General features: G+C 38.9%; 1 protein-coding gene across 1 annotated transcript in view; it reads right to left on the minus strand.

The window, feature by feature from the left end:
• Positions 1-23,152, minus strand: part of cul2 (cullin 2) — a 43,540-nt gene that overhangs the window by 9,952 nt on the left and 10,436 nt on the right. Inside the window, exons 5-17 of the mRNA XM_062021905.1 lie at positions 19,531-19,636; positions 19,368-19,450; positions 19,190-19,286; positions 15,551-15,661; positions 14,798-14,960; positions 14,562-14,686; positions 13,601-13,708; positions 13,444-13,503; positions 8,031-8,159; positions 7,800-7,886; positions 7,563-7,715; positions 1,923-2,000; positions 400-466 (exon numbers count right to left, since the gene is read on the minus strand). Of these exons, the coding sequence (XP_061877889.1) occupies positions 400-466; positions 1,923-2,000; positions 7,563-7,715; positions 7,800-7,886; positions 8,031-8,159; positions 13,444-13,503; positions 13,601-13,708; positions 14,562-14,686; positions 14,798-14,960; positions 15,551-15,661; positions 19,190-19,286; positions 19,368-19,450; positions 19,531-19,636 (1,367 nt within the window). The remainder of the gene's footprint in view (positions 1-399; positions 467-1,922; positions 2,001-7,562; positions 7,716-7,799; positions 7,887-8,030; positions 8,160-13,443; positions 13,504-13,600; positions 13,709-14,561; positions 14,687-14,797; positions 14,961-15,550; positions 15,662-19,189; positions 19,287-19,367; positions 19,451-19,530; positions 19,637-23,152) is intronic.

The following is a 23,152-nucleotide window of genomic DNA, read 5'->3' on the forward strand; positions in this document are numbered from 1 at the left end:
ATGATTAACAGAGAGTAGTTTTTGTTTGTTATTGTGTACCATTGACTTTATTTTGCTCCAACAATTGTAATAAAAGAAAATAAAGAATCGGGGGAAATTGTTGAACTGTATATATTCATTAAAACGTTTACAGTTAATACATGTATTGGTATCAGCTGATCTCACTCACGGATCGGCAGTGTAAAACCCTGATCGCACCATACCTACTTTCTTACCCTAACTTGTGAATAGTTTGAAGTTGTTGCAGCTTCTCAGCTACTTGTTGACATCTATGTTGGTTACCAGGTGACTGAATGGTCATGTCGTGGTTTGTACTAACTAAGCAATAAATACCATTTCTCATTTCTGGTTATGAGAACCACTGGCTGAGGGAAAAATGGTGCATGCATGTGAAGTTACCTGTGCAAAGGTAGTGCAGCCAGGTCAACTTCCTCCCACTGAAGTGCTGATTATAGAACAACTCAAACTGTAACGAAAGTGAAACTGATGTTACTAAAGAGTGCTGCTCCTTTGAAGTAGCAGTAGAGTGTAGAAACAAGTTGACTATATATGCGGAATTGTGTTTCATTGTATCTATTAAACCATATTGTATTTACAATCCACAAAGTACGTAAAAACACGGTTCAAACATCACAAAATGCCACAAATTCAGTCAGCCATTTTTAATATTCCGCTACGACTACCTTCGGCTATTTCCAAAGATTGAGTAGTAGTAGGGCTTCTTCACTCTGACCATATTATTAGATCGGTCATACTGGAAATAACGCAAAAATTAGAAAGAGATGTGCTATTTCTCATTCACAATCATTATATAAGACAAGAACACATGTTTTTATTTTTTTATGCATTCTAAGTCGTAAATAAATAACTTAATAAAAAGTCCGCTAACAATCATGGAGTCTGTGGGGGCTCTCTATTTTGCCCACAAAACTCTCTAAACAATACTCTATTTACATCTCGTCACCTGAATATTAACCACATATTAGTAATGTTGTTATTATAAGTGTGAACACACAAAAAGTACTTTTAGCATTGACAGTCGCGAGCTAACTATTTATTATGCTGCACTGGACTCAAGGAGAGACTTGAATGTAATTATAAAATGAAACTGAAGATGGCAGTAATGCAACATGTATGGATGCTAACTGCTGTAAAACTGTAAAGCAGAAGTTTATGCAGCATCGATTTCTTGTTTGATTTCTCTGCTACTGCTGCATCGTCAAAGTTATTCTCGATTATGAATCATGCCTCTCGTCTGGAGGATTTAGCCATGAATCTAGAAGTTGTTCACCTGTGACATTCAGTTTATACCCGGGACATGGAGATTACCACACACAACAGAAGAAAGTGTCAGCAGCAACTTTCTTAACCCTTAGTGTGGATTAACATGAATTATTCATCTAAGCAGGAAGATATGGACATCCTATCAGTGAGAGCAGACATCGTACAGTAAGCTATCGTTTTATTATGTTTGTATTTCTTGTTTAGCACTTAGTAATACTGCTACACGATGCTTAGTGTTTCAGGATCAGGATCTGTTTAGCAGAGCTTCTAAAACTTGTATCTCACCCTCCTTATCTTCAGGATCAACAATACCAGGTTCTGGATCATCATTAGTCCAAAAGTAGTCGTCATTAGCTCCCACAAAGTCTGATTGATTAGCATTATTGTTGGTGAGCAAGGGATCTGTGGTTCCTCCTCTACGTCACGCGACTGGCTAGCTCATTGTCTCTCAAAATGTCTGGGGAATCTCCGTGAGATGGATACTATTTTGATCATATCTATTTACTCTCAAACTCTGTAAGTCTTCCGTGTCATACATCATATATATATATATATATGATCATTGCTACAATATAGAGGCAACTTGTGTTCCCACTCTACTGCTACTTTAAAGTAGTTGCTCAATTGAACCACCTCACCATCTGCACACTCTTCTCCAGCTCTTGTGGGATGGCGAACGTGGAGGAGGGGACTTGTGTGAGTGGCCACGCTCCAGCCTGCAAACATACAGCATTTATTCCAGTCATGCTCAAACCGTGCTACGTGCAGCGCTACTGGTACGCAGGCTCCATCTAGTGCAGAGGTGGCAAAACTGGTTTTCACTGAGGGCCACATGGCAGTCATGGCTGCCCTCAGAGGGCCACATGTAACAGTGAGTAATAAATGAATATAAATGTATAAGGATTCGCCTCGTTATATTACTATGGAATTGCACATGCATTTGATCATAATATCATTTTTTTGCCTTCTCTGTAGACAGGCAGCTCGTTTATTTTAACGTATTTAAACGTACCGTATTTTTCGGATTATAAGTCGCAGTTTTTTTCATAGTTTGGCCGGGGGTGCGACTTATACTCAGGAGCGACTTATGTGTGAAAATAGTAACACGTTACCTTAAAATATCAAATAATATTATTTATCTCATTCACGTAAGAGACTAGGCGTATATCAGCAATCTCACACACACGTCAACCAATAAAAAGTTGGCGGGGGCGGGTCATGGCAGAAGTGCATTGTGGAAAAAAAGATGCTACCTGCTCCTTCCGTACCTATGAAAATTGATCATTTCAACATTGGCGGTAACTTATAAAAACTGAGAAGTGCGACTTATACTCTAGTGCAGGGGTCGGCAACCCGCGGCTCCGGAGCCACATGCGGCTCTTTGACCACTCTGATGCGGCTCAGCTGCATACTTGCCGACCCCCCGATTTTCCCAGGAGACTTATGGATCTCAGTGCCTCTCCTAGAATACTCCCAGGGCAAATATAATCCTATTTTCACTCTAATTACTAAATTAAGGGCGTGTCATAATTGCACTGCAGTAATTGTCCTCTATAGCATTTACAAACAGCGTGCCAGCCCGGCCACATGTTGTATGTAGCTTTTACTTGCACACGTAGGAGACAGCAAAGCATACTTAGTCATCAGCCACACAGCTTACACTGACGGTAGCCGTATAAAACAACTTTAACACTGTTACGTTACAAATATGCGCCACACTGTGAACCCACACCAAAAAAGAATGAAAAACACATTTCTGGAGAACATCCGCACCGTAACACAACATAACACAACACAACCAATACCCAGAATCCCATGCAGCCCTAACTCTTCCGGTCTAGATTATACACCCCCGCTACCACCAGACCCCCCCACGCATCAACCCTCCCCCCCCTCCGTGCGTCGGTTGAGCGGAAGAGTTAGGGCTGCATGGGATTCTGGGTATTTGTTGTGTTGTGTTTATGTTGTGTTACAGTGCAGATGTTCTCCAGAAATGTGTTTGTCATTCTTTTTTGGTGTGGGTTCAAAGTGTGGCGCATATTTGTAACGTAACAGTGTTAAAGTTGTTTTATACGGCTACCGTCAGTGTAAGCTGTGTGGCTGTTGAACTAGTACGCCTTGCTGTCACTTACGCGAGCAAGCTGAAGCTGCATTCTACATGTGGTCGAGCAGGTACACTGTTTGGGCAGGCTGTAGAGGGCGCCAAAAGCAGTGCCATCACGCCCTGATATTCGGGAGTCTCCCGGAAATAATGACAGGGTTGGCAAGTATGACGCTATCAAGCGCCATTCATTCAAAACTCGCGGGCCGCGCTAACATCAAATTTCCATATTAAGGTGCGTGCCGGTGCGTGTGTCTGAGACCCCTGGTTAACATAGCACAAAGCAATTTAAGCTTTGTATGCGGTGTTTTTCATTTTAAATTAAAAAAAATTTTTTGTGGCTCCCATTATTTTCTTTAATTTGTGAAACTTGCCAAAATGGCTCTTTGAGTGGTAAAGGTTGCCGACCCCTGCTCTAGTGCAACTTATATATGGTTTTTTTCCCTTCTTTATTATGCATTTTCGGCCGGTGCGATTTATACTCCGGAGCGATTTATAATCCGAAAAATACAGTAACCCATCATTTCAACGTATAATTTACGGTGTATTTTTTACAGCAAATTTGAAGTTTTTAACATTAAAATTCTGGCGACTGAGAGGCCATTTTTTCATATATACAGTTGTTGTTGTTTCATGGTGAATTACTGTACATGGAAAAACGGTACAACTGTTTTTTTACGACAAAATTCTGGCAGCAGAGCAGACAGTTTGGATTTTTATTTTTACTTGTCATTTTTACCGTGTACAATTAAATGTATAACTCACTTTAAAATTATAGGTCAATCAGATATTTATTTTATTTTAAAAAAGTATAATGTATGATAGTATATTATTTATTGCATTATTAGGAGACACGAATAATAACTCAGTTTTTATTATTACATATTAATACTACTTTCACACCTAAGTTCAAACCAATTTAACTAACATTACATTATTTTTCAAAATTCGTGCACATTTAATTAAATTATTCAATAACATGTAATATTTCTTACATTAGTAAATAGCATTTACCGGTAAGTTGAATATATATACAATTGCATGCAGTACAAGTATTTTTTCAGTCAAAACAGAAAGAAGGAAAACATTTAGTAAAAATAAGAAAATATAACGTATTTTTCGGACTATAAGTCGCAGTTTTTTTCATAGTTTGGCCGGGGGTGCGACTTATACTCAGGAGCGACTTATGTGTGAAATTATCAACACATTAGCGTAAAATATCAAATAATATTATTGATGTCATTCACGTAAGAGACTAGACGTATAAGATTTCATGGGATTTAGCGATTAGGAGTGACAGATTGTTTGGTAAACGTATAGCATGTTCTATATGTTATAGTTATTTGAATGACTCTTACCATAATATGTTACGTTAACATACCAGTTGGTTATTTATGCCTCATATAACGTACACTTATTCAGCCTGTTGTTCACTATTCTTTAGACATTTTAAATTGCCTTTCAAATGTCTATTCTTGCTGTTGGCTTTTATCAAATACATTTCCCCCAAAAATGCGACTTATACTCCAGTGCGACTTATATATGTTTTTTCCTTCTTTATTATGCATTTTCGGCTGGTGCGACTTATACTCTGGAGCAGGGCCGGCCCGTGGCGTAGGCCGTATAGGCAAATGCTAAGGGCGCCGTCCATCAGGGGGCGCCACGCCAGTGCCACAAATGTTGAAAAAAAAAAAAAAAAAAAGTTATTTTTATTTCTATATACAAAAAATAATCCCACGTTAATTAAAATGCAAAGTAAAGCCTATTTAATAGAAATATTATTTGTTACAACATTACGCCCCCCCGCACGGTGCGCACCCTCCCTTCCCGTATCATGACTCTTTTTGGACGTCACCCCATCAAAAAACTACACAAGATGTCAAAACGGCCAAAACTGTCAGGTGCCCAGGGAAGAAAAAAAGAGAAAAGAGAAGAGGAGAAACGAGAAAAAGACAGAGGTAGCAGGTAGGTAACGTTAGCCTACATGAAATTATTTGTCTGTTACAGAATGTGATAGTAACCTGGCTTTTTAGCATTAAGCTAATGCTACATGATTCGGCAATTGCTAATCAATAAATAGCTAGTTCTGTTTTAACGTCGGGTTAATATTGTGGAGGGGGCTAAATTGTTATGGAAAATAATAATGTAACGTTAGGTAATTACAGTACTCCCTGGTGTACAGTCATTTGTAAGTCATTCTAGTTAATGCAATATTAAAAAGCACAAATAGAGAACTCTGTAGGATCCCCTTTTTTTGTAATATAGTTGTTAAAGTCATACTGGTTTGATATCTTGTTTTGTGCAGTGCCTTATTTATATTGTATTTTTCATTTATTTTATGCAACTTGTTGACACGTTTTATTTTGTGTTTATGTATGTAAAAAATGTTGTATTTCATATATTCATTTTTTATTTTTTGTATTCATTTATTTATTCATATTTTTTTTCATCTTGTTAACTATCCTGATTGTTAATTTGCTTTCTTTAAGTTAAAAAAAAAGGTCAAAGACAAAGCTATTCGGTTTCTTGTGAGTATATACACTTCACTGCCGATGTGGGGGGGGGGGGGGGGGGGGGCGCCACCTAAAATCTTGCCTAGGGCGCCAGATTGGTTAGGGCCGGCCTGCTTTGGAGCGACTTATACTCCGAAAAATACGGTATATATGCAATCGCATGCAGTCAAAACAGTTTTTCAGTCAAAACAGAAAGAAGGAAAACATTTAATTAAAAAAAAAGATAATGTTCTCGACTTTTGCGGGCCACATCGGGCCAGATCTGGCCCCCGGGCCTTAAGTTTGACAATTGTAATCTAGTGGTACAGAGTTTTAGTTTCCTATATTTAAACACAGTGTCACTGTTCAAACTTTGTGTAATGTTACAGTGGCCAAAAATATGAAATATACCTCTTATATAAAACATCTGCTTAGTTTTTAATAGGGGTGTAACGGTACACAAACATTTCGGTTCGGTACGTACCTCGGTTTAGAGGTCACGGTTCGGTTCATTTTCGAAAACAACAAAATATACATTTTTGGGTTATTTATTGACCAAATTTGCAAAATCTTCCACCAAAAATATGTTTCTTAGTGTAATATTTGATGTGGAGTAATGGGAACCTTGGATGGGTCAATAATTCATAATAACATTGATTTTGATTTAATATTATGTTTTGAGCAATGACAGTTTGAAAGACTATGTCTCCCGGCTGGCCTGGGAACGCCTCGGGATCCCCCGGGAAGAGCTGGACGGAAAGTCTGGGCTTCCCTGCTTAGGCTGCTGCCCCCGCGACCCCACCTCGGATAAGCGGAAGAAGATGGATGGATGGATGGATGGACAGTTTGAAAGAAAGAAAAAACAGCTTTCTTTTATTAGTCAACATTGCAACTTTTTCTAAATTATTTATTTATTATATATATTATATATTATATATATTTTTATTACATATTATATATTTATTTATTATTTATTTCACTTTAGTTATGTTTTTGTTTATTTGAATAGTATTTTTAGAATGTGCCGTGGGCCTTTAAAACATTAGCTGTGGGCCGCAAATGGCCTCCGGGGCACACTTTTGACACCCCTGCTATAGATAATAACAAATTAAATGTGATAAATCTATGGATAAAAAGCAGAGCCTGGCGACGCATGCGCGTTTATCATAACTCTCTCTCTCTCTCTCTGTCTCTGCCCCTCCCTCACCAATTCTGCTGTTTGTTTTGTTTTTAACCCCTTGTTAACCCTGAACGTACATTGAAAATACACGCAACCCTAACTCAAAATGCCGGACATTTGAGGCATTTAAGAAACTCCGCCCTGACAGCTCCGCAAAAGAGGACATGTCCGGTGAAAAGAGGACGTATGGTCAGTCTATGCTAGCCCGTTAGCTGCTAGCATGCCGTGTGTTGTGCATTGTTTACACAACGTGCGTTACGCTACTTAATATGTCCGTGTGGAAATTCGTTCGGTACACCTCCGAACCGAACCGAAACCCCCGTACCGAAACGGTTCAATACATATACACGTACCGTTACACCCCTAGTTTTTAATGAATACTTAGGCCTACTGCGCTACTGCACTTGAATGTTGATCATTGTGGTGGCACTTGGAGAGTGTTTTCTGAGGTGGTACAAGTTTGAGAACCACTGGTTAGTACAGTAAACAGGATCTCCCTCCTCACCTGTAATACGTATATCTGGAAGTTGATACCCAGGTCCACCACGGTCTCCTGAGTCTTGATGAAATTGTTGAACTTGTTGATGAGGTCGGCGCTAACGCTCATGTCTGTGTACATTCTGTGGAGCTTGCTCGTGAATTCATAGCCACACGCTTGCTGTGGGAGTTCAGGAGGGACCGAGGTGGCTCGTTAACGGGGGAAATATAGCAGGCTATTCATAGAGGGACAATCAGGATGTACCTTTAGTTTGTTGATCATGGCTTCTTCCGAGTCCATGGACAAAGACAACCCATGTATTAGTCGCTTTGCTAGCATTCTGGCATAAAACTGGAAAAGGGACAAAAGAACTTCTGAAGAGGCTAATAATAGACATACAACTGTATTTTTATCACCACTTCAAGCTTCAAGTCAAGACTACAAACACGTGTCAGGAGGAATAGAGTGGCAACATGATGACGTTTCAGTTTGTACCTTTTGAAAGATGTCTTTGTCATCTATGTACTTGAACACGGTAATGAAGCTGGTCAGCTTGTCCTCCACCTCGTTCTCCGTCATTCCCTTTGCGGACTTCTTCAGCAGATTGTCACAGTACTTGGCCAGCTGCACAGACACCAGGAGACAAGTGACTACCAAACTTTATAATACACACCAGGGGTGTCCAGAGTGGACATTGTCATCCAACAGTCTCCAAAAGACCAGGAAATGTGGCCAGACGAGTCACTCCTTGCTTTTTATGACAAGACAATCTAAAAGATATAGTAATAAAGTCACTGAATAAGCAACAATGATCCTTCCTACTATGTTTTCTTATTCTCTGGCAGACCAGGAGTTACGATGCCATGTAAAAACTCAGTTCTCTTATGGCACCGGTGCCAACGTAAACATGGCTAAAGGCGTGGTTAAGAGGAGAGTATATTTACAGCTAGAATTCACCAAATCAAGTATTTCATATATATATATTATATATATATATATATATATATATATATATATATATATATATATATATATATATATATATATATATATATATATATATATATATATATGTATATATATGTATGAAATACTTGACTTTCAGTGTATTCTAGCTATATATATATTTTTATTTTTTATTTTATTATACATATAAATAAAAGACATACTTGAATTTCAGTGTTCTGCAGGCTATCCAGTAGGTGGCAGTATTGTCCTGTTTAAGGCGGGGCAGTATAGCTCGGTTGGTAGAGCGGCCGTGCCAGCAACCTGAGGGTTGCAGGTTCGATCCCCGCTTCCGTCATCCTAGTCACTGCCGTTGTGTCCTTGGGCAAGACACTTTACCCACCTGCTCCCAGTGCCACCCACACTGCTTTAAATGTAACTTAGATATTGGGTTTCACTATGTAAAGCGCTTTGAGTCACTTGAGAAAAAGCGCTATATAAATGTACTTCACTTCACTTCACTTCACTTCACTAAAAGACATACTTGAATTTCAGTGTTCTGCAGGCTATCCAGTAGGTGGCAGTTTTGTCCTGTTTAAGAGTGTCACAACATTGTTGTTTACGGCAGACGAACTGCTTTACGGTAGACAAAAACGTGACAGCTGTTGTTACCGCGCTGGGAGGACGTTAATGAAACTGCCTAACAATAAACCCACATAAGAAACCAAGAACTCTCTCTCCTTGTTGTGCACTCTACCCTCTAAAAGCCGTAGATGTTATGACGTCATCGGGCAGTCAAGCTGCTGGGAAAGCGGACGTGAGAACAGGCTGTCCCCACTCAGGTCCGCATTGAGCTGGAGGGGGCGTGGCCTCCAGCTCCGGCTGAATACCGGGAGTTTGTCGGGAGAAAATCTCTGCCGGGAGGTTATCGGGAGAGGCGCTGAATACCGGGATTCTCCCGCTAAAAACGGGAGGGTTGGCAAGTATGCTCTTGGTGATGCTATTGTTGCGTTGTAAGGGCTGGTCTCCTTACTGTTTAGTAAAAAACCCTTGGTATTGTATCATTCTGTGTCTGGGGTCCTTTTTAATGAACATATATGTCATCTAAAGAACTTGGGACTGATCAGTGTGTCTTATTCCCTGAGGAGGACTGATCGCACACAACACATTGTATTGAAAAAGACCTCAAAGGTGTGTTTGCCACATTTACACAGATGCCTAGACCAGGGGTCACCAACGCGGTGCCCGCGGGCACCAGGTAGCCCGTAAGGACCAGATGAGTAGCCCGCTGTTCTAAAAATAGCTCAAATAGCAGCACTTACCAGTGAGCTGCCTCTATTTTTTAAATTGTATTCATTTACTAGCAATCTGGTCTCGCTTTGCCCGACATTTTTAATTCTAAGAGAGACAAAACTCAAATAAAATTTGAAAATCCCAGAAAATATTTTAAAGACTTGGTCTTAACTTGTTTAAATAAATTCATTAATTGTTTTACTTTGCTTCTTATAACTTTCAGAAAGACAAATTTAGAGAAAAAATACAACCTTAAAAATGATTTTAGGATTTTTAAACACATATACCTTTTTACCTTTTAAATTCCTTCCTCTTCTCTCCTGACAATTTAAATCAATGTTCAAGTAAATGTATTTTTTTTATTGTAAAGAATAATAAATAAATTGTAATTGAATTCTTCATTTTAGCTTCTGTTTTTTCGACGAAGAATATTTGTGAAATATTTCTTATTATGATTAAAATTCAAAAAAATTATTCTGGCAAATCTAGAAAATCTGTAGAATCAAATTTAAATCTTATTTCAAAGTCTTTTGAATTTATTTTAAAATTTTTGTTCTGGAAAATCTAGAAGAAATAATGATTTGTCTTTGTTAGAAATATAGCTTGGTCCAATTTGTTATATATTCTAACAAAGTGCAGATTGGATTTTAACCTATTTAAAACATGTCATCAAAATTCTAAAATTAATCTTAATCAGGAAAAATTACTAATGATGTTCCATAAATTATTTTTTAAAGTTTTTGTCTTCTTTTTTTCGGTTGAATTTAGAATTTTAAAGATTCGAAATTGAAGATAAACTATGTTTCAAAATTTAATTGTCATTTTTTTTCGTGTTTTCTCCTCTTTTAAACCGTTCAATTAAGTGTAAATATCATTAATTATTAATAATAACATAGAGTTAAAGGTAAATTGAGCAAATTGGCTATTTCTGGCAATTTATTTAAGTGTGTATCAAACTGGTAGCTCTTCGCATTAATCAGTACCCAAGAAGTAGCTCTGGCTTTCAAAAAGGTTGGTGACCCCTGGAATAGACAGTGACGACTTTACAAAGTATTTTACACAGCATATCCTGCCTTCTCATACGTAACGATGTCATTATGTACGTACGTAACACACTGCATTATCTTTAGGTTTTGTTTGCTAGTAATAGCAATTTGGATAGCTAGTGTTAGCTGCCATTGAATGTATATTTTATCCTAACAACATGGCTGCAAATTGTTCGTTGCTTCTCTTGGACTGTTTTAACATGTGTGCACGCGCTTCCTGCGTGTACCAGTTGACAGCCGTAAACATCAATAATTTTATCCAAGCCGGTAAAAAAATGTATTACATAAACTTTGTAATTGTGAGGAAAAATAGACAATTGTCGAATGAATGTGTTCTGTTAAAGCACTAATGGTAACATAAGCTAGCCGGTGGTGTTCTTGTTGTATTTTTGCTTTGAAAAATGTTACTTTAAGGCTGTAATTGCTGCCAAAGGTGCATCAACAAAGTATTGAGCAAAAACTGTGAATACATGTGATTTTTTTTTTAAATTATTGATACATTTAAAAAATTACACAAAAAAACTTTTGTAGAACTTTGAGAACAAATTGAATGTACTCCATTTTGGAATGAGGCTATAACTCAGACCTGGGCATTCTGCGGCCCGCGGGCCGCATCCGGCCCTTTGTGCGTCCCTGTCCGGCCCGCTTGAGGCCAATTATAAATTACAAAATACATTTTAAAAAGTATCTATGTCGAGTGTGCAATACAACGGTGCTGCTTTTGTTTTGAAAATCGTTATTTGTATTACTTCCGTGTGGACGTATGCGTGTGCGTGATTGTGAGTGAATGTGATCAGCTGCAATCACAAAATAAAGTTGAAAAAACATCTATGTCATGCGCGCAATACAACTGCGCTGCTTTTATTTTGAAAAGTATTATTTATGGGCGTGTGTCCGTGTGTAACCTGTGAGTGAAGGTGCACATGCAGCGACAAGTGATGCACGGTTTACACCCGAGACGCTAAAAAGAGAAAATTTGATGAAGAATGGCGTGTTTTCAACAAGACATGGACTGCCAAGCAACGTTCCCTCGAAGGTGCGCGCCTGCGCAATTGCGCACTGCTCAAGCGTCCGCTGCGCGCAGCAAATATATGCCACGCACCAAATCAAATCCCATCTGAATTCTAAACAAAATAAACAGATTTATTCTATGTAATTTTGCAATGCAACTTTGAGTGACAGTGACAACAAGCGGCCCTAACGGTGTTCGTCAACACCGTTCAATTATTGTAACGTCTATCGAGATGCTTCGAGGACAGGAATTATATCGATCACTTTATTGAGCAAAACTGTTTAGATTTGGACATAACCACACCAAAAACATGAATAAAACACTTCTATCTCGAAAAACTAGTCATTTTCTGCCGTACAAACCAGGCCAAAACCAACTTGTCATCTGTCACCAACACGCATACCAATAAACCACTGGTGCGTTTATGGCCACACAAAAAGTCGGACAACTCAAACACCACACAAAGTTACACTATGACTCCTCAGTCATACGTGTGCTTATTTTACTGTCATTTATTATTAATGTTAATTTATTTATATTAGTCATGGAATGCTGTTACACACACTATGTTGAAGTATTACTATTATTATCAATTATTATTATTATTATTATTATTTATCTTACGGTATATATCAAAAATAATATTGAGCAAAATTTAATTGAAATATTGTCGATGTGGCCCTCCAGCAGTGCTCGGGTTGCTCATGCGGCCCCCGGTAAAAATTAATTGCCCACCCCTGCTATAACTAGAGAAGTCCGATAATGGCTTTTTTGCCGATATCCGATATTCCGATATTGTCCAACTCTTAATTACCGATTCCGATATCAACCGATACCGATATATACAGTCGTGGAATTAACACATTTTATGCCTAATTTTGTTGTGATGCCCCGCTGGATGCATTAAACAATCGAACAAGGTTTTCCAAAATAAATCAACTCAAGTTATGGGAAAAAAAATGCCAACATGGCACTGCCATTTTTATTATTGAAGTCACAAAGTGCTTTTTTTTTTTTTAACATGCCTCAAAACAGCAGCTTGGAATTTGGGACATGCTCGCCCTGAGAGAGCATGAGGAGGTTGAGGTGGGCGGGGTTGGGGGGGTGGGGTGGGGTTGAGGTGGGATTGGGGTAGGGAGTAGCGGGGGGGTGTATATTGTAGTGTCCCGGAAGAGTTAGTGCTGCAAGGGGTTCTGGGTATTTGTTCTGTTGTGTTTATGTTGCGTTACGGTGCGGATGTTCTCCCGAAGTGTGTTTGTCATTCTTGTTTGGTGTGGGTTTACATATTTGTAACAGTGTTAAAGTTGTTTATACGGCCACCCTCAGTGTGACCTGCATGGCTGTTGACCAAGTATGTCACTGGGTTTAAGGTTTATTGGCGCTTTGTACTTCTCCCTACGTCCGTTTTAAAAAGTCATACATTTTACTTTTTGAAACCGATACCGATAATTTCCGATGTCACATTCTAAAGCATTTATCGGCCGATAATATCGGCAGTCCGATAGTATCGGACATCCCGAGCTGTAACAAAACAAAATGTGGAAAAGGTGAAGCGCTTTGAATACATTCCGGATGCACCGTGCATGGTATTTGTGTGTGGGTTTGCACTGACCAGTTCTGGGGCTTTACAGATGGACTTGGGCTCCCTGAAGTTCACTACGGACGTCAAGGCCTTTGAAAAAAAAAAGTGTTGATAAAAATCAAAATAAAACCAGGCAACGGAGTACTTCTTAGTTCTACAGCTCCACATTTGACAGTTGACACGTCACCTTATCGAGCGCACTCATGAAGTGTTGGTCTCCATTCAGAACAGTGTTGATGAGCTGAACAAATTTACTGTGAACCTCCAGCACTGACTCCACAAACAGCGTTGGCATCTAGGAGAGGGCAAAAAGAAAAGAAGTCTGTTTAAGGGGTGATTGATTATCAGACGTGAGTCGTGTTTAGTGCAGCGTTTCCCAATAATGCAAGACTTGCACAAAACAGGGCCAAAAAGTTGTGTGCAGTCAGTGCTTTCCACGTGAAGTACAACTCTCAAACTGTCTTCTGGCAAACCACCATGTTTGTTGACTGTTCTATCATTATTTTCTGGATAAAATCCATCTGGCTCATGTTGGAAGCAGATCAGAATCATATCCATATTTAAGTGTTACTTCTTTCTAAACTCCTTTAGTCATATAAAGAATAGCTAGTATTCTTCCTTCTTTTGAGTCTCATAGCAAGGTGTCGGCCTTCTAGTTTGGAATGTGTCAGAGTAGAGATAACTCGGAGTAGTCTAAACAACGGGAGTGGGGGCGATGGACAGAGGGAGGATCACGGGACTTCCGTGGGTTTGGGGGAGACCGAGCTAGTGAGGGAACACTGGGGTGCTAGATTGGTCTCACGTTTGTCCTCTAAGCTTGGAGAATAAACCACAAAATACCAACTACTGCCTGTTGATTGAATAAAAACATCAGCTTATTGCCATAAAAAGAATCTGGGAGAGACTAGCCATTTGAATTCCCCATTGGAGGAATGCTGGTAGACGCAACACTCATCATGCTCCATCTTTCCTGTCTGCTATCATTTCGTCATCAAATCAATTAGTTCACGCCGTTGACGCATTGTTTTGCCGCTTTTGTTAAAGTTCTGCACGGCGCACCAATACAGGAGACCCTGACTCTGCCTCTATTTTGGCCATTTCATCTTAATATTGACATCATGGAGAAAAAGTAGTGTTGGAATACTTACGTTTTCCAGGGAGAGATTACTGGTGCCTCGAATGCCCTCGTTGTGGATATGGACCTGCAGCTCCTGGATCATGTGAGGCAAACCGTTGGACACAGCTCGCAACAGCGTGTACATGTTGGCCATGTCTGCAGGTAAAAACACACTAAGTCACTTCCTACGTGTTGAACAAATGCATTCACGTGTGTGCTCGGTTGGAAAAATGCAGTATGTATCAGGGAAGGAGGACAAAAGCTGACCGTCTCTTTTCTCCTGACGAATAATGTTCTGGCACTCTGCGTGGAGGAACTGCAGATGGTCCGCCACCATTCTCTGCTGGCATTCGTTGATGACTTTGGCATAGGAGCTTGGGTGCAGGTACTTCCGACATCGCATCTCTTCATCTTTTAACCGCCCTAAAACCTGGATGGAGAGAATCGAGTTAAGTTTCTGTCCCTGGTAGAGGTCCGTCCTCTAGACCAGTGTTTTTCAACCACTGTGCCGTGAGATACAGTCTGGTGTGCCGTGGGAGATTATTTAATTTCACCTATTTGGGTTAAAAGTATTTTTTGCAAAGCAGTAATTATAGTCTGCAAATGATGTGTTGTTGTTGAGTGTCGGTGCTGTCTAGAGCTCGGCAGAGTAACCGTGTAATACTCTTCCATATCAGTAGGTGGCAGCCGGGAGCTAATTTCTTTGCAGATGTCGGAAACAGCGGGAGACAGTGTGCAGGTAAAAAGGTGTCTAATGCTTAAACCAAAAATAAACAAAAGGTGAGTGCCCCTAAGAAAAGGCATTGAAGCTTAGGGAAGGCTATGCAGAACGAAACTAAAACTGAACTGTCTGCAAAGTAAACAAAAACAGAATGCTGGACGACAGCAAAGACAGATATAAACACAACACAGCATCTGGCAACCAGCAAATGCATCATTTTTTGGATTTTTCTGTGACCTTTGTGCACTACAAACACTAAAATAAAAGGTTACATGTCCCATACAAAAGCATCGTCTTACCTTCTCCATGTACTGTGAGCAGTTGGATTCTTGGAGTAAATTTGAAGCTTCCTGTTTGTAGTACTCTCCTGTTTTTGTCACAAACTCCCCTTCGAAGATTTCCTGATAAAACTGCGGCACAAGAACAGACTCATTTATAGGAACAATCAAAATAATGCCCAGAGGCCCGATTGAATACCACACACAGTGTTTTCCACAGGACTACAATCTATTTGTGGTGATGGAGGCTTGCAGGAAGGACGTCAGATTTGCATAATTGGCAATAATGCATTAGTAAAGAGTTAAAAAAAAACATCAAAAGCTAGTAAAATTGCATTTGTGTACAAATATCGGGGTCTTTTCTTAAGCAAGTATGAATTATGCAAGCGAGTAATCACATATGAATAATCCAAATTCCAAAATGTGAATATCTGATTAAAAAACATTTAATTTGACAGTCATAATATGTATATTAGGGAGGTAACGGTATTGTAGCCTATGTATATACTGGAGCCCGAATAGAAGTGTGTTCGTAATTCGTAGTAGATGAGAGGAATTGTTTTTTTTTGGACAGTTCCTGAAAAACTCATCAAAATCCATCCATAACTGTTTGAGTTATGTTGCTAACAAACACACATACAAACCTTGGCGAAAACAGAATTTATATTACCGCTGTAGAAGCACTTGCATTCACAGGAGGAGCTACACAATGTTTAGATAGCATTAATGACACAAAATGTGGATTGTTACAATCATAGTTTGATTGTCAAAGATGTTTGGTAATGCAATCTGTGATATTATGTCATATTCAGCCTGCTAAACATTCTTTAATTGAGGACTATCAACTAGAACATTTTATACACTTTATTTCAGTCTGCCAGAAAATATCCTATTCCTCAACGGATGTACTAACACTTATGTAGGTAAAATATCACATTACATATTGATATAATTTATATAGTACAAGGTTCACTTTACACGGCCTCGCTGTTACACAGATTTTTTTTGTGTGTGTAATTTTTTACAGTGTCCCATGCTTTCTTTTTTACAGCATATGAATGAATGCGCAAGGGCTGGTTTGACACATTTCAGAAACGCTTTGGACTTGCAAGTGTTTCTCTGCACAGAGAGGCCGCCTCTGCGGATACCGCTGGGGCAAAGGCATACGTAAACAAGTTTAAAGCCATCATTGAGGAAGGGGGATATAATCCTAAACACATTTTTAATATGGATGAGACAGGCTTATTTTGGAAACGCACCTTTATAATGCAGGACGAAGCCAAAAGCACAGAATTGAAAGGCCCCAAAAAAAGGTGTGACTCTTGTTATGTGTGGAAAAGCTGCAGGCTTTATTATAAAACCCGGGCTTATTTATAGGTCAAAAAATCCTACAGCCCTAAAAAACTGGTTTTGATCTTTGGTTTCATTCTTGAATACAGTAGTGTACTGTACTTATTTTTTTAAATCCACCAAGGTTTGAACTTTGACAGTGGTTAAATGAGAGAAATGTGACAAAGTGTTAATGCCTGTCTGAGAAAAGTTAATAAAGTGTGTGGTTAGGGGTTTTACAGACTTAAAAGATGTATAAGAAACAAAAAAAACATAATAAATAAAAAAAAAAACTACATGTAAATGAAAAAACATGCAGAGTAAATGAAAAAAAAAAACATCCTGTAAATGAAAAAACATATAGTGTAAACGAAAAATATATATAATGAACGAAAACATAAACAGTACAGGCCAAAAGTTTGGACACACATTCTTATTCAATGTGTTTTCTTTATTTTCATGACTATTTACATTGTAGATTGTCACATCAAAACTATGAATGAACACATGTGGAGTTATGTACTTGACAAAAAGAAGGTGAAATAACTGAAAACATGTTTTATATTCTAGTTTCCATGAGCTTCAAGAGGTAGTCACCTGAAATGGTTTTGACTTCACAGGTGTGCTTAAAGCTCATCCAGAGAATGCCAAGAGTGTGCAGAGCAGTAATCAGAGCAAAGGGTGGCTATTTTGAAGAAACTAGAATATAAAACACGTTTTCAGTTATTTCACCTTCTTTTTGTCAAGTACATAACTCCACACGTGTTCATTCATAGTTTTGATGTGACAATCTACAATGTAAATAGTCATGAAAATAAAGAAAACGCATTGAATGAGAAGGTGTGTCCAAACTTTTGGCTTGTACTGTATAAAAAACGAAAAAAAAAAATTCTACTCCACGGATTTCACTTAAAGTGGGTATTTTTTGGAACGGAACCCCAGCGTTGAACGAGGGAACACTGTATATTGTCTATGTCAGGGGTCGGCAACCCAAAATGTTGAAAGAGCCATATTGGACCAAAAATACAAAAAAAGTCATCTGTCTGGAGCCGCAAAAAATTTCAAGACTTAAATAAGTGTTATAATGATGGCAACACGCCCTGACATGGGTAGGTTGTGAGTTCAAACCCCGGCTGAGTCATACCAAGGATTATAAAAATGGGAGCCATTACCTCCCTGCTTGGCACACAGCATCAAGGGTTGGAATTGGGGGTTAAATCACCAAAAATGATTCCCGGGCGGGGCCACCGCTGCTGCTCACTGCTCCCCTCACCTCCCAGGAGTTGATCAAGGGTGATGGGTCAAATGCAGAGAATAATTTAGCCACACCTAGTGTGTGTGTGACAATCATGGGTACTTTAACTTTAACATGATGTAAATATGCCTGATTAGCACTACATAACAAGTCAATAATATCAACATAGCTCACCTTTGTGCATTCACGCACAGTATAAAACCTTTGGTGGACAAAATGAAACAAAGGAGTGGCATAAAACACATCTTTCTGTGGTAGCGTCGGAGAAAGTTGGACATGTAAATAAACTGTTGAGTCACAGTCCACACAGCGGTGAGTTCAAGGGCCACAGAAATTAGTAGGACAAAACAGCGCTCGCCAGATACTCTCTTTAGTGAAGCAGAAACACAAACATATCAAACAGTTGTCTTTCTAACAATGAGGAAGGTTTGTGTCGTGTTTGTCCTCCTACACAAACCACATTACAACAAAAAATATATTTTTCACTCCGTTTTTTCCCATTTCCATACATTTTGTGAAAAAGCTCCATGGAGCCACCAGGGCGCTGCTCAAGAGCCACATGTGGCTCTAGAGCCGCGGGTTGCCGACCCCCGGTCTATGTCGTGCAATCCTAAGTTGTAGCAGTCAAAAAGAACGGGACAAGCGGTAGAAAATGGATGGAAAATGTATTTGTTAATTAAGTTAAAGCTAAAGAACCAAGGATTGTCACACTAGGTGTGGTGAAATTTGTCCTCTGCATTTGACCCACCCCCTTGATCACCCCCAAGGAGGTGAGGGGAGCAGTGGGCAGCAGCGGTGGCCACACCCAGGAAGCATTTTTGGTGATTTAACCCCCAATTCCAACCCTTGGTGTTGAGTGCCAAGCAGGGAGGTAATGGCTCCCATTTTTATAGTCTTTGGTATGACTCGGCCGGGGTTTGAACTCACTCTAACCACTAGGCCACTATGTTGTGGTGGGGGGCAACGATGAAACAAATGTTTGGTAAACACTGACGCATGCAGACATGTGAGAAAACAGTATCATGTGTTCAAACAAAGGATACATTTGTTGCATCATTGCACACTTCTGTCCTCACCTTTAGTGGAAACTTCTTCTTGTATTGCTCCACGTGAACAAAAGAGTTGATGACCCCATGAATGACTTTCTGGTTGGGGTTCTCACCACAGCGGTCACTGCAGGGGAAAGTCACTGATATTTGGTATGGGCTTGTGATTGCAATTATTTCCCTGGCCGGGTTTGTGTGAGGATCCTACTTTTTGATTTCATTCAGGAGCATTCTGATGAGAGTGGCTTGAAGAGGCTCGATCATTAACTTCCTCCACATGTCCAGTGCCAACTGTAGGGACAAATTAAAACACAAAATGAACATAGGAGCCAAAACTACAACCGACATGACCACAAATAATGTCAAAATACCTCCCCGATTTCCATGAGCGGCTCATTTGTGTCCACTCCTCCGTAGCCATACTGTAGGTCTGCCTCGGTAAGTTTGTTCTTCTTGATGAACTGAGTGTTGAGATACCTGGAGTGGGTGTGGTTAGGACAAACACACCTGAGTAGTTGTAGTCATAGTCATTAAAGCTGAACAACTCCAACAACCTTTTGGATGTTGTTTCAGTGGCCACTGGTTCACCACTACTACTACACAGGATGCTACAAATGACGTCAACAGAGAGTTGTGGTTACTCACTCTCAGGACAACACTCCTCTTAACGTTTTGGCAGATAATCACAATTCACACGCTCAACACTTTTGCCTATCCCCGTCGTGTTGAAATCAGGGATTTATGCTGCCGATTCCGATACTCCATGAGTGAGATTGGCCAATACCAGTACCGATACCAATCACTCACATGTAGAGATGTCCGATAAATGCTTTAAAATGTAATATCGGAAATTATCGGTATCGTTTTTTTTATTATTGGTATCGTTTTTTTTTTTTGTTTTTTTTTTTAAATCAACATAAAAAACACAAGATACACTTACAATTAGTGCACCAACCCAAAAAAACTCCCTCCCCCATTTACACTCATTCACACAAAAGGGTTGTTTATTTCTGTTATTAATAATATCTGTCTTCCTTTTTCTCTCTTTCTATCCCCTCCCGCTCCGGCCCGGCTGCACCAAATGATAATATAAATACATTTAATAAAGTCAAAATACAAGTAAGGCAACAAGAGAAGTATCCTACACTTCTCTTTTGTAAAGTAAATCTGAACCGCCGATATGGGCATCTACATCTGCTATATGATTTGCCCGAGAAGCTGGGCAGGACATTATTTAAAAAAAAAATTTTAAAAATGTAATATCGGAAATTATCGGTATCGGTTTTTTTTATTATCGGTATCGGTTTTTTTGTTGTTGTTTTTTTTTTGTTTTTTTTTTTTAAATCAACATAAAAAACACAAGATACACTTACAATTAGTGCACCAACCCAAAAAAACTCCCTCCCCCATTTACACTCATTCACACAAAAGGGTTGTTTCTTTCTGTTATTAATATTCTGCTTCCTACATTATATATCAATATATATCAATACAGTCTGCAAGGGATACAGTCCGTAAGCACACATGATTGTGCGTGCTGCTGGTCCACTAATAGTACTAACCTTTAACAGTTAATTTGACTCATTTTCATTCATTACTAGTTTCTATGTAACTGTTTTTATATTGTTTTACTTTCTTTTGTATTCAAGAAAATGTTTTTAATTTATTTATCTTATTTTTTATTTTTTTTTAAAAGGACCTTATCTTCACCATACATGGTTGTCCAAATTAGGCATAATAATGTGTTAATTCCACGACTGCATATATCGGTTGATATCGGTATCGGTTGATATCGGTATCGGTAATTAAAGAGTTGGACAATATCGGAATATCGGATATCGGCAAAAAGCCATTATCGGACATCCCTACTCACATGTATTAATTGTAGGGCTGCAACTAACGATTAATTTGATAATCGATTAATCTGTCGATTATTACTTCGATTAATCGATTAATAATCGGATAAAAGAGACAAACTACATTTCTATCCTTTCCAGTATTTTATTGAAAAAAAACAGCATACTGGCACCATACTTATTTTGATTATTGTTTCTCAGCTGTTTGTACATGTTGCAGTTTATAAATAAAGGTTTATTTTTTTTAAAAAATAAAAAAAATAAAAAATAAAAAATAAAAAAAATAAAAAAGCCTATGCGCATGCGCATAGCATAGATCCAACGAATCGATGACTAAATTAATCGGCAACTATTTTTATAATCGATTTTAATCAATTTAATCGATTAGTTGTTGCAGCCCTAATTAATTGTAAATGTATTTATGGTGAGAGCTATTGACAGTTTAACAATATCAACAATATTTAACCTAGTTCCTAGGGCTGGGTGATATGGCAAAAACAATGATCACGATTAGAGATGTCCGATAAAGGCTTTTTTGACGATATTCCGATATTGTCCAACTTTTAATTACCGATTCCGATATCAATCGATACCGATATATACAGTCGTGGAATTAACACATTATCATGCCTAATTTTGTTGTGATGCATTAAACAATGTAACAAGGTTTTACAAAATAAATCAACTCAAGTTATGGAAAAAAATGCCAACATGGCACTGCCATATTTATTATTGAACTCACAAAGTGCATTATTTTTTTTTAACATGCCTCAAAACAGCAGCTCGGAATTTGGGACATGCTCTCCCTGAGAGAGCATGAGGAGGTTGAGGTGGGCGGGGTTGGGGGGGGGCAGGGTGTAGCAGTGGGGGTATATTGTAGCGTCCCGGAATAGTTAGTGCTGCAAGTGGTTCGGGGTATTTGTTCTGTTGTGTTTATGTTGTGTTACGGTGCGGATGTTCTCCCGAAATGTGTTTGTCATTATTGTTTGGTGTGGGTTCACAGTGTGGCGCATATTTGTAACAGTGTTAAAGTTGTTTATACGGCTACCCTCAGTGTGACCTGTATGGCTGTTGACTTAAAGCCGTAGATATTATGTGATTGGGCCGGCACTTTAAGGTTTATTGATGCTCTGTACTACTCACTAAGTCCGTGTACCACTCCGTACAGCGGCGTTTTAAAAAGTCATACATTTTTACTTTTTGAAACTGATACCGATAATTTTTTAAAGCATTTATCGGACATCTCTAATCACGATTCATTTTTTCGATATCATTCGATCTTGATTAATATCATGATTTTTTTTTAATAAAGTTGGATTGTCCCATGCAGGATTATCGCGAGTACCGTTGCAACCTTGCTCTTTATTAGTGCAGTATCTTGTAACAGACATGTCCGCCATGTTTGATGGAGGTAACATATGCTAACAGCTGACAACTGTCATTTTGTTCATATATATATATATATATATATATATATATATATATATATATATATATATATATATATATATATATATATATACCGTAATTTCCGGACTATAAGCCGCACCTGACTATAAGCCGCACCAGCTAAATTTAGGGGAAAATACAGATTGCTCCATATATAAGCCGCACCCGACTATAAGCCGCAGGGTTTTGATGTGTAATTAGCGTAGTATATAGGGGTTCCTGCTACCACGGAGGGGATTGTCGGGACAGAGATGACTGTTTGGGAACGCAAAGCGTCCCATTTATTAACAATAAATCTTTCAATCATTAAATCAAACTTTCACATCTTTGACATAGCAAACAGCATTCGTGCAGAGTACAAATAATACAACGGTGCAAAGTAATACAAAGTGCTCGCTTGTACGTTATCAAAATAACTAGCCTACCGGTATATGAAAAGTCAGTCTTTAATCATTGTGTCATCGTCTTCCTCCTGCGTACTAAAACCACCGAAATCCTCTTCGTCGGTGTCGGAGAAGAACAGGCCGTAAATAAGCCGCACCCTTGTATAAGCCGCAGGGACCAGAACGAGGGGGAAAAGTAGCGGCTTATAGTCCGGAAATTACGGTATATATGATTGTGTTTACTAGAGGTGCAACGGTGCAGGTAACCCACGCTACGTTCTGTACCTCGGTTTCAGGGCCACGGT

This window comes from Entelurus aequoreus, linkage group LG15 (genome assembly GCF_033978785.1).
Source record: "Entelurus aequoreus isolate RoL-2023_Sb linkage group LG15, RoL_Eaeq_v1.1, whole genome shotgun sequence".
Taxonomy (NCBI): Eukaryota; Metazoa; Chordata; class Actinopteri; order Syngnathiformes; family Syngnathidae; genus Entelurus; species Entelurus aequoreus.